The sequence below is a fragment of the Canis lupus genome, chromosome 15 (assembly GCF_003254725.2).
Source record: "Canis lupus dingo isolate Sandy chromosome 15, ASM325472v2, whole genome shotgun sequence".
Classification (NCBI taxonomy): Eukaryota; Metazoa; Chordata; class Mammalia; order Carnivora; family Canidae; genus Canis; species Canis lupus.
The window spans coordinates 45,198,400-45,219,461 of record NC_064257.1 but is presented as its reverse complement, the minus strand read 5'-3'; the positions used below and the strand labels follow the sequence as shown (position 1 = coordinate 45,219,461).

Sequence of the window (21,062 nt, the reverse complement as noted above, 5' to 3'; positions counted from 1 at the left end):
TTGGGATCCCTGGGTGGCGCAGCGGTTTGGCGCCTGCCTTTGGCCCAGGGCACGATCCTGGAGACCCAGGATTGAATCCCATGTCGGGCTCCCGGTGCATGGAGCCTGCTTCTCCCTCTGCCTGTGTCTCTGCCTCTCTCTCTCTCTCTCTCTCTGTGTGTGTGACTATCATAAATAAATAAAAATTAAAAAAAAAAAGAAATGTGTTATTTTAAGGCACATATTTCAAACACAGCTTTGATTACCAAAGTGTTTCCTGGTACTGCCAAACTTTTATAGAACAGACAATGAGCACCCCTGCATTATACCTTACACATACCCTTAGGGTGAGAGGGGACTTCTAAAGATAGCACATTGGAGGAAGAGGAAGAAAGGGAGAGTCTTCTTGCTTTAAAATACTGACCTAATTCCAAAACACAGTCCCACTCATCAGTTTTATTTCTCAGAAGAATTGCAGCTACTGATATCAAGCTTTATAAGTAATTAGTAGGAACATTCTTTCAGTCTCCTCAGCCTATCAAATTTACTATTTCAATTGAAAGTATGTGTGTATTGTCATATCAACCATTGGTAAAATAGAAATAATATCAAAAGTATTAATAAGGCTTTAAGATCTTTAAGGTATATTAACAGCAATGTGAATAGAAATTAGCAAGTCTTTTATTGGTAAACTGTAGTTTTGATTTTGAAATCTATAGTTTAAGAAGCATGTGAAAGCATTGAGAGTGATTTATCTAATTATAATGAAGAAGAATTAGTTGGAAAATGTGACACATAATTAAAGGTTGAGACTAATTTGGACAGTGGGGAAAGATTCTCTAATTATTTAATAACTGTCTTCAAGGGAAGCCTGGGTGGCTCAGTGGTTGAGCATCTGCCTTTGGCTCAGGGCGTGACCCCGGGGTCCTGGGATGAGTCCTGCACCAGACTCTCCACAGGGAGCCTGCTTCTCCTCCTATGTCTCTACCTCTCTGTGTCTCTCATGAATAAATAAATAAAATCTTTAAAAAAAAATAACTGTCTTCAAGCAGATGGCATTAAAGAAAGTATACTTTAACGAGTACCCTCCGTAGTCTCAGAGGACAAAACAGAAGAAAATGAATTTACTATTCTAGAGTAGCAGAAATACCTCACTTAACCGTCAGGCAAACTTTGGTGACTTGAACAAACCTAACATTTACTTTGCTGCTGTTGCTTGAGGCAATTGCAGGCTACTTTACAGAAGAGTATTTTACCTCTCAATAAGTGTATTAAAAACAAGGCCGCATGTTATAAACAGACACAATGAAAACATCAGTAAACAACAATAGCTGAAAATAAAAAGATTCACACACATACACAAAGCCATTCATATAAGCAGTCAGCAGTGTGGGGCCACTTTATATGGGAACAAGAGATCTTACAAACTCAATGGCCTTTAACTGTATCATATAATTTTTCTATTGCTGACCCTCAACCACCAAGAAAAGATTAAATTACATTCATTTTTAGTCTGTTTAGAAATGCAGAGGAATTTTAAGGAAATTTTCCTTTGTAGAACTCTAGTGATATAAGACTCCCAAGACTTCTAGTTCAGTCTCCATATTTGCTTTAAAATAACATATTTGAATCAACTTGTAAAGCTCTGGACCAGCTCTGAACTCTAATTAGTTCAGTCTCAAGTGAAGAAACTTTAATTTATAGGAAGTGAAATGTCCAGGCCAGACAGAGTAAGTGGCAGGGTCAGAACTGAAATGCATATCTACAATGAGCACATCTCACCCGCCTTCCATTTTACTGTATTGCCTGTAACCATTCCACCATTTTTTATTTTGTTTTTAGTTTTGGTACCTTAGTGGAGTAAATTTAAGTTGCCTAAAAAGTCTACCCTCTACCGTCTAGAAAGATGTTGGAAAAATGAGCAGATGCTATATTCGATCACAAATTTAAGCTACTTTGTTAATTTTTCAATCTACTTCACGAGTCTTTAGGTAGCATAGGAATAGAAATGAGTCTAAGTGGCTAGTTAAAAATACCATTTGATAGTAGGGTCCAGGGTTAATTGCTCTTATACTTTCATTAGTCTATGGATCCTATTTTTCCCTTCTTATCTTTTGAAAGAATAATTAAGATGTTTGTAAAATGTGTCATGCTGTACCCTAAAACAAATGGTATTATTTACCACAAATAGAAAAGACAACTATCAGAGACATTACTATGATACTAAAAATAAGAAGCCGCCCCTTACACTTTAGGGAGGAAGCAGTTAGTGCTCTATCTTCACTTGGTTTTCAGCAGCTTTCTCAGCTGAGAAACACCCAAAATATCACAAACAGTTGAAACCATCAACTCTACTAATGCACCTTTTAAACAACTACCTTTTCCCAGAACAGATAGTGAGGTTATGTGAAGGCATAGCAGATTATTTTGGTTTTACATTTTGCAATGAAACCTCTTCCTATGGTGCCTCAAAGAAAAGTACTAATGGGTGAGTGTTTGTCATCTTCCTTCCTCCTCCTCATACCTGCTCAGTTTCGCTCCCCCTTTTCCTCCTCCAAACCAAAGGAAAAAGATTTTCTTTGGCTGAGGGAAAGGCTAAGTCATTTTACATAGAGGCTAAGTCTCTTCTATGTAAAAGAATGAAGAAAGTGAATGGGGAAAGAGACTAAGATGCTGAGCCAGAGAGAGAAGTTGGTGTGACAGAGTCATGGGGCAATGTGGAAAGAGTAAAGGAACAGTGCAAGAAAGGAAGTGGGAGACAGTGTTGTGGTATGTTGGATTATGAATGAATCTATGTTAATGTTATATGAAAAAGGCAAGGATTTGAATTATACTTTATCTGCTTTTGTTGTTTGGACCATGTTTCCCCCCTTGGAATAAAACCATGAGACTGGACCGCTCGGGTTTCCAGGTTAATAAAGTCTTTTCAGGTTATCTGTTTCAACTCAAAACTTTTTCTTTTCTCTTTTTCTTTCTTTCTCTCTCTCTCTCTTTTTTTTTTCTCTTGTTAACTTGGGTCCCCATGGTGTTAAAATCTTTGGTCGTTTTAAATAAGACAAAGTTCCTTGCCTTCAGGCTTGTATATTCTATACTAAATAGTCATTCATAGCAAAGTAATAACTACAGAATAAATTGTTCTGAATTTGTTGTTTTCTGTTCTCCTAGACATTTCCCTAGTATTATAGGGTTGTTTTAAAAACAACAAAACACTATCATGAACAGCATTTTACATCATAAGATAGATTACATTGACATAAGAAAAAGACTTTCATCATCAGTCACTATCATTTCTTACTAACCAAAACAGTGAGCTCATTGTTGCATCCAATGTGGTATTCCCTAACTTATTTCTCTGTAAGTTTCTCCAGCACAGTAACCTCAGAAAGCTAGTTACATAATAAATGTTGTATTTCTTAAGTAACTTCACAGGAATGTAATTAACAATCATTTTATCTTGGTATTTATTTTACTTTTTCGCTTCTCTTGATAATTAATGCACTTTCAATTATCCATTAATTTTAAATAACATTTTCCTGTGAATGGCCAAGGCATAGCTTAATATCTATAAAATAATGAAATGAATATTTTAAAGTGGTTGCTTTCTGCAAAAAGGTGTCAGGGAAGTGACCATTAGGAGACAAAATAAGAATACAGTGTAAAAGAAGTGAAGAAATGTACTACAAAATAGTAGAAGTTACAGTGTCTTCTGTGTGTATTAAATCAGAACTTCAGAATTTAACTTGTAGAGGGGTGTCTGGGTGGCTCAGTCAGTTAAGCGTCTGCCTTCAGCCCAGGTCATGATCCCAGGGTCTGGGACTGAGCCCTGCATTAGGCTCCCTGCTTAGGGGGACCCTGCTTCTCCTTTTCCCTAGGCCCCTCCCACCTAACCTCCTGGCTTATGGGCTCTCTCTCTGTCTCTCTCTCTCATTCTTGCTCATTCTCTTTCTCAAATAAATAAATATGTTTAAAAGACTTTTAAAAAGGAAATTAACTTGTAAAAGTAAAAATAAAGATACAGAATTTATAATTAATCAAATGATTAATTTGCAATTTGCAAATAAACTAAAGATTCTCTTTTGAATGAGGGTTTACATCTAAAAAAATGTCATTGTGGGGGGATGGAGTAACTGAGTGACAGGCACTAAGGAGGACACCTGATGAGATGAGCACTGAGTGTTATACTCTATGTTGGCACATTGAATTTAAATAAAATATTTTAAATAAAATAAAATGAAATGATGTCATTGTAGGTACCATGTTTTTTGTTGGCTAGACAGCATGTTTAATAACTGCTTCTGTTTTGTCTTTTAGTTTGTTTGCTTTCCAGTAGCAACTGGTCTGGAAATTTGCTTGTGGTTATTATTTTTGTTTTCTGTTTATTAAAAATTAAAAGTCAGGATTTTCTTAGCTATCAGAATTCTCATTTAGTTTACCATTGAATTTCTTCTACTGTTGAATTTATTTAATAATCCATACATGTATAAAAAAAACCCGGAGAGAGGCACTGAATGTGCACAGCTAGGTGGATTTCATTTCCTAAAGATACCAAGTGAAAACATTTCGAAATACTACTGTGATAAAATCTCATTTTCTGGTAGTCCTATACCAGAGGTGAATAATTTGAGATAATGCAGTATTGGAGTAACATGTTAGTGAACCTTGCTTGTAATGAAGTCCTACTGAACCCCAAATATAGTGCGTGGGTTTTATATAAAACCCACTGTTTGCTTTTATTGAGTAAATCTTTCATAATATAGTCCTTACATTAACTTAATACTGTGCCAAGCAAACTTTACAGTCTACCAATGTATCATATACATTTCAAGATTTTAGTCTTAAACTATAAAATTACATGTGTTTTCAACCATCATTTGTTTAGAGATATTGGAGTTCAGCCACATTTTTTATTGTGTCTTCAAAATCTCAGCTTCAGGAATGTACAAGGAAAGGAATCTTCAGTCAGAGCTTGATTCTTCCAATCCCTCTTCTCAAAGTTAATATGAAAGTTAACTCATTTCAATATGATGTAATCTCCAGGGTTTTATATATATATATAAATTTTCTTTGGAAAGATATCAAGCTCTCTAATACTGGATTATCCAACTTAGTAATTTTTCCGTTCACATCTGGTTATATATTTCATTGCACTCCATTTTTTGTTCCAAACACTATATTGTCTAATTTATTTCTGAGTACATGATATTATTTCGAGAAGGGGAGGACGTATTTTTATAATAAAGCATGTCTACTGCCATTTTATCTTTTTTTTATAAACCACATTACCTTTCTTGTGTACTTTATATTGCACCTCAAACCCAAGATTGTCACGATATTTTGTTTTGAGACTCATGCAGTTCAATTTCCTAAGGTGCAATCAAAAGAAGTTATTTATAATAAAACAATGGATTCTATTGTTCCATTTTGTAATTTGTTACATGGGCAAATCATTCCAACTTTACAGGACTATTAAAAGAATTGAGTGTGAAAAACCCAGTACAGTGAGATATACATGTATATTTAATATAAAAAATATTAGGGACGCCTGGGTGGCTCAGCAGTTGAGTGTCTGCCTTTGGCTCAGGGCGTGATCCTGGGGTCCTGGGATCGAGTCCCACATCAGTCTCCCTGCGTGGAGCCTGCTTCTCCCTCTGCCTGTCTCTCTCTCTCTTTCTCTCTCTCTCTCTCTCGTAAATAAATAAATAAAATCTTTAAATATATATATATATACACACACATATATATAATATTAAATAAATATTTAGTGCAGCAGTTTAAGAGGTGGACTCCAGAAAAGGCAAATTTAGAGCTATGAGAAACCTCAGACAGTAGAAGCATAAACTATCCCAAGGAAGAGCACTTAGCTCTACAGAGAAATTCCTACTGGTATTGTCCACTATGTATGCGCCTGAATGTCTCATCTTATTTGCCCAAATGGGACCCATGATCCCTGGAAGAGAGCTGCAAACTGCTGGCCTCAACAGATTGCACAATAGAACATGCTTCTTATTTTTGTTCTTACTAAACAGTGTAAGCAATTTAAAGAATAAGAATGTGTCTTTATAATGCAGGAAATTAAGGTCCTCATAACATCTACACATTCACACCAAGTTTAGAAAGGTTTATTCAGAAAATTAATCATTTGACCATGTTATACCCATTAAGATTCCTAACTCTGTGTATTACACTGTGGTCTCCACTCATGCATTCACTATGACTGAAAAATACTTTTTTTTTTTCATTCATCTACAAAGATTTACTGACTACCAGTTATGTGCTAGGGAGTCTTTTCTAGGCATGGGGGTTACAGTGTTGAAAAATTCAATGCATTTGAACACGCACAGCAAATAAATAGGTAAGATCCTTTCAGAGAGTAGCAGTTTTCCTGCAGAAAGTGGTGTGTGAGATGGGGAGAAGCCATGGAGAGCACGGAGTTACTTTGAAGTAGGGGTGAAATGGGTTGTCTCAGCCCATGAGGCAAGGTTTCCCTTTATTGCTTCACAATGGATTCCTGAAAAGTACTTTTAAAAAGAATGTTCCATGAAGTTTAATTTGGGGGAAGCAGGTCAATTTTAGCAAATCTGGAAATTTTATATCTTTAGGATTGCCCTTTCACAACTGTTTAAATTCAATTAAAATATTGTAAAAGTTCTACTGCAAAGCATACTGTCACATTTATTTCAAATGGGAGGATTTAAGAAAGAAGTAGAAGGAAGGTAACTTTATGTTTTAAACATTTCCTTTTATCTCCCATACTGAAAATTGATACACATTTAAATGTTCTTTGCTTTCTCTTAAAGCTAAAATTTTGAGTTAGAATTGTGTTTACTAAAAAAAAAAAAAAAAAAAAAAAAAGAATTGTGTTTACTATCATTGACATTTCAAAGAAAAGTAAATATATATATATATATATATATATATATATATATATATATATATATAATACTTTCAAATTGTAAAATATTCCAATTTTTTAGAACTTCTACAGGTCTAGAATCCCAAGTAGCTATAAATGTCATTACTAAGTCGGGTGGGGGTGAAATATAACATCTTATCCGCCAAAAAGATTATTTGAATGTAGTGTTGAATTTAAGATTCACTTTCTAGCTTCAGCTATCTAGTTATAAGAGGCTCTAAAAGCAGTGGAAATAGCAGGTGGTTCCATCTACATGAAAACCTATAAATTCAACCTTATTTTGACTACCTTCCAGGATAGTCTTCCATTAAGAGGAGATTCAGAACCAATGTAAAGGAAGTAAAATGAGCCCTTGGCAGTTTCACCAATAGTTGAGAGCCAATGACTGGGGGGTAAATGTAGGGATGCCCAGACTCAACCAGATAAAGCCAACTCTACTGTAATTCTAATCTGTTCTAAAACCCCAGACTACAATGGCTATCATGGCAAAAATTAAAACATAATTGTATTATCTATTACTTTTATTGTAAACAATTAAGTCAGTATTTTAACTGCTAATAGATTTCAAGTATTATACAATGTTTAACAATGAAAGTAGCTTAAGAATGTACCACATATTTTGCTTGTATTCAATTTATAATACTATTTCAAAGCTTTTTCTAAGCTACAGTGAATTCCCTTAAAAATGTATATTGCTTCTATTTATGATGTCAAACTACACCTAAACACTAGGATTGCTAAAAATTATTTGGGAACATTGGAAAATTTATGGAAAGGAATCAAATTATTAAGGAAACACTATCAATTATAACTGGGAATATTTCATTTAAGTTGGAAATAAATGATTACTATAAAATCTTTTTCAAAAGCTCTCATACAATAATTCTGAAATGAGACATTTATTTTATTCTTGTATTTATACATCATCTTTACAGGGATTCTAAGCAGGTTATATTGGGACCAAATATACTTTGGATTTAAGTTCTTCCTCTCATTGTTCAGAGCTGTTGTTTGCCCAGCCTATAAATTTTAGAACAGCATTTCAAAACTGTTTTTTACGAAGTCAGTCTTTGTTGTTCATCATTTCTAGTAGCAAACTCAATATACAGCCTACTTATTTTCTGATTTAGAAGTGTGTGCTCACATATGTACAGATGGAAACATGGGGTATAATTGTGACTGGATGTGATATGGTTGTTGCTGTTTGGTCTGTGTGCATGTGCAGCTGCTGTTCTGCAACAGAGAATCTGTAAGAATCTAAACATGCAAAATACAGAAAGCAAAGTGGAAAAGATATTTTTCAACTTAATTTCCACCAAGAGAAAATCAAATAAAAAGAAAGAGCAAATGGCATAGTCTGAAAATTTGGCTGGCATCAAGGTGGTGGCACAGATATGATGATAAAGAGAAGCAGACAGAAACTTGAGATATATTTTTGTACAGAACCAGCACATGATAGATTATATTTAAGGATGAATAGAGAAATTAAGGATGAATCCTATATTGCTGTCTTGAGCAACTGAGTGGAAATGATTCTGACTGGAAAAAATCAAGGATTCTCTTTGGGATGTGTTATGTTTTAGATGTTATAGTTGTTATTAGATAGATCTTCAACTACAGACCTCAAACAGGAGTTGGATATGTAAATGTGGAGCTCAGAGGGGAGGCCTGGGCTACAGACATGGATTTGAGAGTCACAGTTTATAGAGAGCATTGAAGCAGTGGCACTTCACAAAATAGCCTTGAGAGAGTATAAAGAGAAGAGGGAAATATGGTCAAGGTCTCAGACCAGGGTCATTCTACAAGTGAAAATTGGGTTCTAAAGGAGCAGCTAACAGTGGAGGGCAGAAAAAAAGCACAGATGACTACATATCCATGAAACAGTTTACTTCCATTGAAATGTGGAACAAATATTTTTAAAGACTTTAAAAGTGAATGACTAAGCTGGCAAAAAAAATAAATAAATAAGGAAAATACCTATGGGCCTAAAATATAATATTCTCTTTTATGCTTGAGAAACAGCAAAGAAATCATTTTGGCTTCAGAGAAGTGAACAGGAAGATAGGGGATAGGATATGAGGTCCCAGAATTCATGGCTGGGTTAAGATGGGAATAATCCAATAGAAATGGAAGAAATTATGGTGAAAACAGTGAGACATGTTGAAGCGATATTCTTGTTTAGACAAGAGAGAATGAGATCTATTACACAAATAGCAAAGATGGCCTTTGATGGCAGCATGGACACATCTCCATTGAAACAAGAGTGTGGGCACACAGCAGGTTAGGTGAGTAGATATGTTGGAAGTTTATCAAAGTTATCTTTAAATGTCCCTAGTTTTCTTAATGAAATAAATATCATTAAATATCATAATATCAATAATAAATAAATATCTAGAGATCAGATTGGCAGTTGTAAGAAAAAAAAGAAGGTATGAAATTATTTTCTTAAAGAATGAAAGAGTATGGGAACTAGGTCAATACATGATTATTCCAAAGCAAATCTAGTGGGCTACATGAGGTTAATGTTCATGAAATATAAAGACTAGTCAGCATTTTTGTGGTTTCCTCAAACCAAATTAAGCTATTCTCTAGTGCAGGGTGCCAAGTATGAAGATAATTGGACTTGGCTAGGGTTTGAGTTTACCAAGTAAGTACACAAAATTTTTTTAAGAAATCAAAGGAAAAATTTTAAAGTGTATGTCAAGGAACAAAAAATATGATAAATAATAAAATATTTTTAAAACTGCAATAGAGGAGTGCCTGGGTAACTCAGTTGATTAAGCATCTGACTCTTGGTTTCAGCTCAGGTCATGATCTGATGGGTTGTGGGATCAAGCCCCATGTTGGGTTCTGTGCTCTGCAGGGAGTCTGTGTGAGGGTTTTGCCCTCTGCCCCTCCCCACACTGGTTCTCTCTCTCTCAAATAAATAAATAAAACTTTAAAAAATAAACCTGCAATAGATGTGCTAAGCATGAGATGATATCCAGCTAAATGGAGAATTGATAAAATGAAAAATAGCTCTAAAGAAAATACCAGAATAGAACATGTTAAAAAACAAAGGAGAAGGACAATATAGACTACTGTTTAAGAATCACAAAAAAAGTAGAGTAAAAATGTCCAACATATAATAACTGGAGTTACATAGTGGAAAACGAGAGAGAAGCAACACCTTAAAGCTATCATGGCTGAGAATTGCAGAGAAACGAGTGCTCACATGTAACAAGCACATCATATTACAAGCAAACTAAATAAAAAGAAATCTATGATTTGGATACATAAAACTGCAGAATACCAAAGATTAAAGCAAAGATCTTAAAAGTGACTGAAAAGAAAAGAAAAAAAAGAATTATCTTTAGGGAATGAAAGATTCAGTTAGCCACAAATAACAACAATGGAAGTTAAGAAGCAATGGACTAATATTTTTAATATAATGAGAGAAATCACAATCAATCAAGAAATATAAATTCAGTGAAACTATCAAGAACAAAGGCAGAAGACTTTTGGATTAAAAAAATCAATCTAAAAAAAATAAATAAATAAAAATAAAAAAAATAAAAAAATCAATCTACTGCTCACAGAACCATACTAAAGTAAGTCCTAAAGTAGATACTAAAGGATAAAAGAATACAATCTCAGAAGGTTTGAAATTCAAGAAACAATAGTGAGAAAAAGATACACAAATAAGTAAATCTAAATCGTTAAGTACTTCCAAACATTTTTTAAAAAAGAAAAATTATAAAATTCAATTTGAGAGATTTAAAAAAGATGGAAAATTTCTAAGCAGTAATTACATATATTTCAGGATGGGATGGTAGGTTAAACATATTAATTTACTTTCAGCTTTTTTTAAATCTTTTTATCTTTTAAGTAGGCTCCATGTGGAGCCAAACATGGGGCTTGAAGACCCTGAGATCAACACCTGAGCTGAGATCAAGAATCAGATACTTAATGAACTGAACCACCAAGGTGCTCCTACTTCCAGCTTTTTAAACTACATTATATATCATATCTAAAATAACAACTAAAAGAAATAGATCAGTGGAGGGGAAGAAAGAAATGGGGTGAAAAAGCCCAGACAAACCAAAAATAGGGAAAAGAGGAAAAAATAAAACACAGGAAGTATTAGAACAAATAAAAGGCATTAAATAATACACTAAAAATAAACCCATAGTAGCAATGAATACAAATTTATTAAGTTATTAAACTATCTTGTGCACTATAAAGGCAGAGGTTAGGACCACCTGAGTGAGGCAGTCATCCTCACTTGGTTAAGCGATCTCTTGGTTTTGACTCAGGTTGCAATCTCAGGGATGTGGATGGAGTCCCCAACTGGGCTCCATACTCAGTAAGGAGTCAGCTTAGGTTTCTCTCTCCCTCTCCCTCTGCTCCTCCCCCATCTCCCCTCCCTGTGCTCGCTCTCTCTCTCTCTCTCTCGGTCTCTCTCTCTCTCTCTCTCTCTCAAATAAATAAGTAAATCTTTAAAAGAAATCAAACTGAATTAAACAAATGGTATATGGTATTTACAAGAAACATATATAAAACAAGAAAGGCTGAAATATAAAAGAATGGGAAAAGATATACACAAAAATACTAAAGAAAGCAATGTAGTTTTTATTAGATAAAATAGGCTTTTAAAGCAAAATCATTGGGGACAGAAAGTTACTAATGACAAAAGATTCAATTCATCAGGAAGATATAACATTCAAAGTGTAAAGTTGCCTAATATCAAAGCATGTTAATGTATAAAATGAAAATAGAATCAACAAGGAGAAATTTCAATTCTACCAACCTAGTAAAAAATCTTCACATTCCTTTATTGGTAATTGATGGATTAAGCAATCCAAAATATCTGCAAAAGTAAAGATTTGAACAAACAAAAATTTTAAGTGATGTAATGAACACATGAAACTATATCTAATAGGGGAAAATATGCAATATTTTCAAGCATATATAAAATAGTTTTTAAAATTAATGTACATGAAATGAACCTTGATAGAATCCATAGGACTGATATCATACAGACCATGATTGCTGTCCACAGAGCAATTAAGTTAGAATAACTTAAACAAAAGCTTGTTTGGAAAATTGTGAAATATTTCTAAATAGCTTTTTCAAAAAAAAAAAAAAAGAAGGGAAATCAATAATTTCTTAGTACTGAATAACTGAAAATACCAAAAGTAATGAAATGGAGCTAAAGCAACTCATAAAGTTAAACTTATAACCTTGGATATTGTATTAAGAAAGAGGTAGTATGTACATTAATGAGCTAAACATACAAATCTATGTTTGTAGCAAAACATACAAATTAAGAAGTTAGAATAATAGAGTAAACCTAAATGAAGTAAAAGAGAAGAAATAGTAAAGAAAAGAATAGAAATTAATGAATAGATTACAAAGAAAAAAGGGAAGTATAATTAATAACTTAATTTGTGTGTCCACCGAGAGAGTCCTAGGACTCAGTATGGCCAGCTCCCCATTTGACATATTTTCAGTGATATCTAATAGCCATTTGAATCTCATTGTGATTTATTTCATCCCCACACACCCATCCCACACCCCTAGACTTGCTCCTAGAACAATCTTCTCTCAGTTAAATGATAAATTTATTCTTCTGGTTTCTCAAGGCAAAACCCTTGGAGTCATCTTGACCTCTTTTTCCCACATCCAGTTAGTAAACAAAACCTATTGGCGCCTTCACCATTTTGGTAGCTCAGGGATTCTCTAAAGTGGAGAAACCTCACGTCCATTCTATCCTATTCTATCTCAAAGATACCATATATTGGAGTTACAGAGCTTAGACTCTAGCAGGACAAAAAAAAAAGAATGAGAAACTTAAGAAATTGGGGCTAGAGAAGAAAGGATTGGAAAAGACCGAGTGAATGAAGGGTAAACAGCCTACTGTAAAGTAATGGGAAGGAAATGGGAAAATTATGTGGGTATTTACTCTATGCTTTCTAAATACCATCTTAGTTATTAGAATAAATGCATCTTTTTTTTTTCTCATTTAAAACTTCTCTGCTCAGAGATGCCTGGGTGGCTCAGCAGTTTAGCACCTGCCTTCAGCTCAGGGCGTGATCCTGGGGTCCTGGGATGGAGTCCCACATCGGGCTCTCTGCAGGGAGCCTGCTTCTCCCTCTGCCTGTGTCTCTGCCTCTCTCTGTGTGTCTCTTATGAATTAATAAATAAAATCTTTTAAAAATTAAAAACATTTTAAAATTCAAAAGAAAAGTCAGGTGGTGTATGAAGAAACAACTGGGGTCTAGTCCTGGCTCTACCACCTGGTGGATGGGTTGGCAGAGGCACTACAACTCTGTGCTTCAGGTTTACTTTTGATAATGGGGGTGAATTTCATGTGATCACAGAAGTATCTTCTGCCTCAGAGAGGCCGTGATTCCAGGAGAACAGAAGAGGGAAGGCAGTAGCACTTTACACCTATAATTTACCCAGGAAAGCTGGTAGGTGCTTTGAGTTGCAAACCAGAAGCTTGGTATAAAGTACATTTATCATTACACTTGTTAGAGTGAGATATTTCTGTGTCTCACCTCTGTGAAGTCTGTCTTATGAAAATGTCCCAGCTTGCTTGAAGTCGGATACAAAAGGAGAATACTGACATTTTGTATTTTAATCCTGTGCCCTTCCTATACCCAACCATCTTTAAAGGATGTTTTAGCAAAATTATCTCCTTTTATGAGTTCCACATTTAAAGTTTTTCAGTTGAGAGAAATTTCAAAATATAAACTGTTTCTTTAAAAACAATTATCTCTTTAAAAATATAAAAAATGGAAAATCTGCTTTGAAAGGAAAATATTCCATAATTAAATGAGCCATTTCCAAAAATACTAAGCTAATGAGATACAAAACTTTTGTCAATACAGTTACACTCAAGGACATTTTAAATATTTTTGAAATATCACCATCATTTGAATTTGCTGCTCACGTTTACAGGTATACTTATCAGTTTTATTAGAAACATCTGAACAACATAGAGCCTTTGACCAAAAATTGACCATAAAACTAAGAACTAAAGTCCACGCATTTCTTTTAATAATGAAGGCTTAGCTCTCTGCTCCTGGGCATATTCACATAATGTGCCTGTAAGCTCTGTTCTGTATCCAAAATTATGATTAGTATATTTAATCAATGGTTTCTGTCCTTATTGGGGCTCTCAACAGATCAAAATGGTATGTGCTAATTGGACATAATAACTGCTAAGACTTTAGAGCTAATATAAAATAATGACTCACATTTATTGAGCCCTTACACATTAGACCCTATGCTAAGCAATTTCTATGCAGCATCCCTTTTATTCCTACAAAGATATTACAAGTTAGGTACAGGTAAGGTTCTTAGTGGCAGGAAACTTGGCTGTCTATCCTATTCACTGCTGTGAGCAACACTGCCTGGCACTGAGTAGGCTTTGAATGTATTTAACAAATAAATGAGCAAATATCATTGTGACTGTTTTAGACAACAAAAGCTGAGGTTTAGGGAGATTAGGAGATGTGCTAGTTAGTGACTGAGCAGGAATCAAAACCCAGGTTTGAGTGCAAAATCCATGCTTTGAGCTACTCTCTTTGCCGTATTTGGTCACTGATCCCAAGTTTTCTGAATTTGAAGGATGTTATCTCATGTTAGATTAGGCTTAGTTTTGAATTCCTTGAAGATCAGAATTTAGCTAAGTATATTTCTGTTGAGCAGTTATAATTTACATAAGTCAAAGAAATTACAGACGTGCTCAAGAAAACACTTGCCCCTAATTCCTTAAATATAAAAGATCCTCTTTTTTAAAAAATGAAAATCTTTCCCATCAAGGCAGTAATACAAAACTGATATGAAGTTGAGAACTAGAATTATAAGCTTGAAATGACCTTGAAAAGTCTAGATTTTTTTCCCAGTGCCTCCACTTGCTGAACAAATCCTACACCTTCTCTAAGTTTGCCTTTGAATACATCCTTAATTCCTTCAGAGGAGTTGTAACAGACACAAAAAGCTTTGAAAAAGTTTAAAGCACAAAGTGCATGTTATGTTTATTTTTATTGTATTTAGTTCATTATTTGAACATCAACATTAGCCTCATTTTAAATGACCTAGAATGTGCAGTGTAATTTATTTAGAATTTATGAAATCAACTGAAGATATAAAAGCTCTTTAAACTATATGAGGAATAACAGAAAAGTATCTGAATAAAAGCCAGTTCTGATTCGTTTCTCTGTGACACTGATTACCAGCCCATGTGTAACTAAGTTGGTGATTGGAACTGGGACATACCCACTATCTGACAATACCTTTGTCCTGTCCTGCTTAAATCACAGCAGAAATTGAGACTTTCTTTTTAATGACATGTAAAGTGCTTTTGAATCAACATCTTTATTTGGGGCACACATGAAAAATGTACCTTTACATATTATTGTGTATCTTTTTTATAGTATCTAAAAGCTAGAAATAACCAATGGTGGACATTTACACTGCCTTTCACTATTATACTTTTTGTAATTATACCTCAATAAAATCCTATAATTCACTAAGAAAGAAATCATTTTAAGTCCTCAAAATCAGAAAAATATTCTAAATGTGTTTTAAAAGCTTGAGTATTTGACTTTATCAGATACTGTAATTTGTATTGCATGTAAGTTGATGTCATCTAAAAGGAAAGTCAAAAACATTTGTAATCACTACAGCAAAACATTCATGATATTATATCTTGTATACCTTAGAATTTCAACCATAAGTACTGATACTAAGAATTTGATTCAAAACTCTGATGGTATAAGCCAATATGTAGTTTTAAAAAAAAAAAAAAGCAATTGAAGAGGAGAGAAATGCTTGAAAGCAACCGTCTTGTTGCTGAAAGTTAGGCATAGTTAATAGGTTAATTTCTGTTTATTGAATAAGAGAGCCCAATGCTGATTGATATAGTAATTTCAGTGTTTGCTATGGCAAATATTTAGCTCATTATCAGTTTTAATAGCATTTTGCAGAACAAGCCTTTTCTTGACATCTAGAAAATACTATTAAATTTCCCTGCATAGATACATTGTTATGACATGCAATAACTACTTGAATATAAAGGGGATTAATAATTTAAAAGGTGTTAACAAATTAGGGCCATCATTAAAAATAGACTTTGAACCATTTTGTAGCAAAATCAGATTGAGGTAATGCTCTGCTCTTATGATAAAGAATTACTGCATTAATTCTGCAAAGTGAACTTATTGCTCCTATTCGTCTCCAAAACCCTGGAGCATTAAAAGACAGGAAGAATGAAATGATCACTGCATTTTTTTCAGGCACAACAGCTCTAATATTTCCATCACAGTTTCACAGCTCAGCCAGCCGAGTTGTGTTAATGACGGGCGGGGGAGAAACCCTTCAAAATGTCATCTTTTTCTTTAATTTTGCTTTTAGCTTGTCCTATAAAATCGGGCCAGATTTTCCCGGACAGCTTATAATAATAAATAAAGAATCATATTTAACTTAAGTAGCATCAGTATTGACTACATGGCTTAATACTGTTTTACATCTAACTTTTTAAAATTTAATCCATGAGCCTGTTGAGGACCTTCTTTCTGCATCAGTTACCCTCCTGATGGCTGAAGTTGACTCTACTGATGGGGAGGGCTAAGTGGTGTCCTCTTCCTTCTTCACTACCTCCTGGGCATCCCTCCTAAAACTAAGCACTTTGGGATACAGAGAACAGCCCCATAGAAGTTGTTTTGTCAAGAGAAATTGAAAGCTACACTCTGCTATTTGAATCTTCAAATTTAATATTCAATTTTCTGTGCTTTTTCTTCATTTATCTTAAAAATATTATATATGATAGCATATTTGGAAAGAACTATTGTAGTTGCTGATAACTAAATTCTCCATGCAAGCTATTAATATAAACTGAAAAGAAAATGAAAATTGATGTACAAAATTGCAACTATACTGCATATGTTCATAGAATCAAGGAATATTAAAGCTGAAATAGAGCTCAAAGCTCTTTTTTTCCAACCCTCAAATTTTGAAGTTGAGGAAACTGAGGCCCAGACAGGCTAAATAGATTGCCTTAACACACCTGGCTGAGTGACTGTTAGAACCTCTGCATTGTTATTTTTGCAATATCAGTCATCCCTGAGTCTGAAATTCTCATATTGCTCAATACTACTTGAGTGCTTCATTGATTACAGCTGTAAAGTACAACAAACTTTGGATTTGGGGCCAGCTGAGCTTGAACTTGAATCACAAATTATGCACATATCCTTGAGAAAAATCACTTGACCTCAGTTTCCTCATCCACTAACTGTAGATACTAATACCCTACTTCAGAGGTGCCCTGTGAATTAACTAGTTTTATATATGTGTAAGCACCATAAACTATAAATCTTTATACAAATAATAAGTCATTATCATTAAGAAGGAATGTCTGCTTCCACTAAATTAAGGCATTTTGTTATCTAGGAGGGGAATTATTAGTTAGCCAGCACATTAACAAGGCCTTGAGGCAATGGGACAAAACAATACGTTTTCATTTGGGGGAGAAGAAAGGTAGAGAAAGATCTAAGGCATTGGCAATTAGAGCAAAACTGTAAGGCACCAAGGGCAGTTGTTAAAAATAGCAGAGAGAAAATGGAGGAGATGAGGAGCTCTATTTTACATTGAGAAAATGGAGGTTTGGAGAGGGTAAGTAATTGGACCTCAGTGACCCAGCCAGAAGGTGATAGAAGCAGGACTGAAACCGGCGGCTCTCTGATTCCAAAGATTAACTACCAGGAGATTGATTTACAGTATCATAAATAGGACAAAATTTTGATTTAAGACCTTCAGAGAACATTCTTTTTTTTTTTTTTGTCAGAAGCTAGAGGTGAAACCTATTATGACGGAAACCTAAGGATGCACCAGAGATCCATGATACCAACTTGCTAAAACAATGGTGGACAAAAGGTTTAATTTACAGCATGATTCTGGGAATGATTCTGAAAGGATTCTGATTGGAATTTGTCAACGATCTTTTTAACCTTTGAAAATTAAGTACTGAATAACTTATAAATGTTTAGTTCCAATAACATCAACTTACCCACCAAGGCTTCTTATCAATTCTCATTCCTTCTAATAGTCTCTCCTCATTTAACTAGAGGCTCTGTTTCCTTCTTGGATTATAAATTGATTGTGAGTAAAAATCACTTAAGAATTCATTAAACCTTGTGATTTCATCCTTTGCCTAAGATCCCATAAAACCTAATGCTGAAGTATATTCATAGTGTTACTTAACCCAGGTTTGAAAATCATTGCAATGGGATTTAGCAGTATGAGACTAATGGTTTTATCACAAACCCACTTTTAAAAAAATACTAGCTCAGTTTTCTGGTTAATTTTCTTTTACCAGGCAGGTAGTCCACATGCAATAATAAATATGTTATTAAAACATTCTATTTATTTATGATATGTAGTCCTACCTATCCCACCCAAACAACAAAGCCTCTTCAGCCACTATCAATGCCAAAATAAAAAGAATTATGTTTATCTTTGAGAATCCTTATTGGTATAGAAATAAAGAGAAGCAGCCATGAAAATACTAACAAAAGGAAGAATTTGTTCTATGGTAGATGCCAATCCAAAGACCATGTTTGTACATGGTGGACTCCTGACCAAAAGCACCTTTCCTTGGGCATCCTAGTGGCTCAGTCAGTTAAGTGTCTGACTCTTGCTTTCTGCTCAGGACATGTTATCAGGATCATGAGACGGAACCCTGTGTTGGCGCTCAGCTCTGGGCGGTGTAGAACCTGCTTAAGATTCTTCCTCTCTGTCCCTCTCCTGCCACTCACCTGTGCCCACTCTCTCTCAGAAAAAAATAAATAAATAAAAAATAAGGCATCTTTCCTCACATGTCTGAATGATTTGCTTACATAAATTTTGCTTCTCTGTTTGAGGTTCAGTAAGCAGGCATTTAAAGTTAACAAACATCTGTTTTTAAATGCAAACGTGTAAGAAGTCTATGGCCCTTCATACATTAGAATTGATTGGCTTATTGGCTTATTCTGGTTGCTTGCTTCCTAACATTTAACTGAGCCTAGCTGAACTAAGACACTGTAAGTCAGAGTAAATTTTTTGACTCCAGATCTCTCTGTTCTCCAGATTTATTCTATTTCTGAAACCCTCAACTTGCCCTTAGTATTCTGCTCTCCTTGAGAACTCTGCTATCTGTAACCCGCATATATGTTTATGGCAGAGGCTATACATTCTGAGCAACAGTCCCCCTAGAGAGTTAAAGCTTTAAAAACATTTCAGTCAATATTATTGACAATTGATTTATATCCTTTGAATTTGCACTCCTGACCAAGATTCTATTTTTTTTTTTTTTTTTTTTTTTTTTTACCCCCAGCCATAGACCATCAGTATCATTTAAAATGGTAAATCTGGGCAAATGCCAAGGTCTGCCTATCTTTTGAAGGCTGCCTGTCTAATCAATTTGCTTGGTTTGGTGTCACATTACAAACCAAATCAGTTGTGTCAGTGCACTGACATAGGAACAATGATACCTTGTTATCACCAAAAGATCACATACTGAAATGCAGATATGCTTCGGGAAGGAATTATATATAATGCTCTCATTTTTGTAGGTAAGATAAAAACTAAAAGAGTTTGAGATCCAAATTTAGCCCATTCTTTGATTTAGAAATTAAAAAGTTGAATGCATTTTACCTAAATACGAACTTGTGATTCGGGGTTTCTTTTAAAGAAACAATGGGGCATTTAAATTATAATTTAGCTTTATAAAGAATTACTTTCTATGAAAATCTTATCTCTTTTATGTGAATTTGACTTAATACATACATTTCTCTTTTTTTATTTTGATGATTTATGTTCTAAATTTTTAAAATAGACAAGTATACTTTAATTATATTTAAATAAGCCCTAAAATTCTTCCAAACCTTTAGCTGCATTTTTAAATCTATAAAATGATGAAGCAGTACATAAAAGTCTGACTTGTAACGTTAACGAAGTGGTTTTGTTTTTTGGGGTTTTTTTGGATACACGTATAAAAAATATATACATAATGCTTATGAACAAACTTGAAGTCAATAAGCCTATGCATGAGAAGTGAAATAGTCTAATCTGTAAACTAGAAACTGATGATCTTCATGGAGAAAAAAATAAGAAAAAAGAAAAGAAAAAATCTCTTTATAGCTGCTGTCACTTTTAGCAGACAGTAAGAAAAAACACTCACATTAGTGATACCTCAGGACATGATCATCCTTTTGAACTGAATTTATTCAGTACATTTCTGTTCCTCACCACTATGTCTCCAAGCATCGCTTTACTCAACATTGTTAAGAGCCTCAGTCTGGAGGTGATCCTTTTATTATATTTTGATCATCTGTAGATAAAATGTCAAGCACAAGTGATATAATAGAAGCAAATGATATCTATGTTTGAACATGATAAAAAAAAGAGAAATCCCTTACCTCAATTAGCCGAGGTATATGTACTCCCCTAAGCTGATTCTATTTTAAAGTGTTTTCTTTCTTTTTAAAATTAAGTATTCTTATTAAAATACTTATAAACCAATTAACCAGGGAACTGCCTGCTAGTAATGCCTTAAGGAATATTTCTCATTGGGGTGACTGAGGCTTGGAGTTGTGATACAGGCTGTGATACTATCAGGCCCCCAGCCCCCCAGCAAGAGGGATGAAGGCTGCATCTCTCTCGAGTAGCCCCTTGAGGTTAGCTTAGAGCAGTGCTTCTGCTTTGGAAGAAGCTGTCAGCCCTCTGGGCTACAGGAATATGCTGTTTTTAATAAGAACCTTGCACAAGACAGTAGCTATGATTTGGAGTCTGTTTTCTCCCCTCTACCACTCTTGAAATGGAATGGATCACAAGTTGATTGAATACTTAATGCCAAGCTAGTTCTGAGTGTTAGAAATCCCTTCAAATCTATATGTTAAACTTTCAAAAAATGGTTTGAATAACATGGTTTTGGGGTATATCCTCCACTGCACTCTGTAAACATCTCTTGCCATGGGAGAAGACTGGGAATATGGGAATTAAGTTAAGGTGGGTGTCATCACCATCCTCTCCTCTGGCTGAGCAATAACCAATCCTGTTATTTAGTGTGATCTTTTCTCTAGAACGAGTTGAGAACTTGCGTAGAGTCAGCCTATAAATATTAATGTGCAATCTCTGAAAAAGG

General features: G+C 34.4%; 1 protein-coding gene across 4 annotated transcripts in view; it reads left to right on the top strand.

The window, feature by feature from the left end:
* TTC29 (tetratricopeptide repeat domain 29) overlaps positions 1–21,062 on the top strand; it is a 245,925-nt gene that overhangs the window by 169,574 nt on the left and 55,289 nt on the right. The window contains exon 12 of one of the 4 annotated variants that reach the window (XM_025439030.3): positions 17,727–17,978. The exons of the other annotated variants lie outside the window; for them this stretch is intronic. Coding sequence (XP_025294815.1) covers positions 17,727–17,797 — 71 coding nt within the window. The 3' untranslated portion in view covers positions 17,798–17,978. Of the gene's footprint in view, positions 1–17,726; positions 17,979–21,062 lie in introns of those variants that run through there. 4 annotated transcript variants of the gene reach the window in all.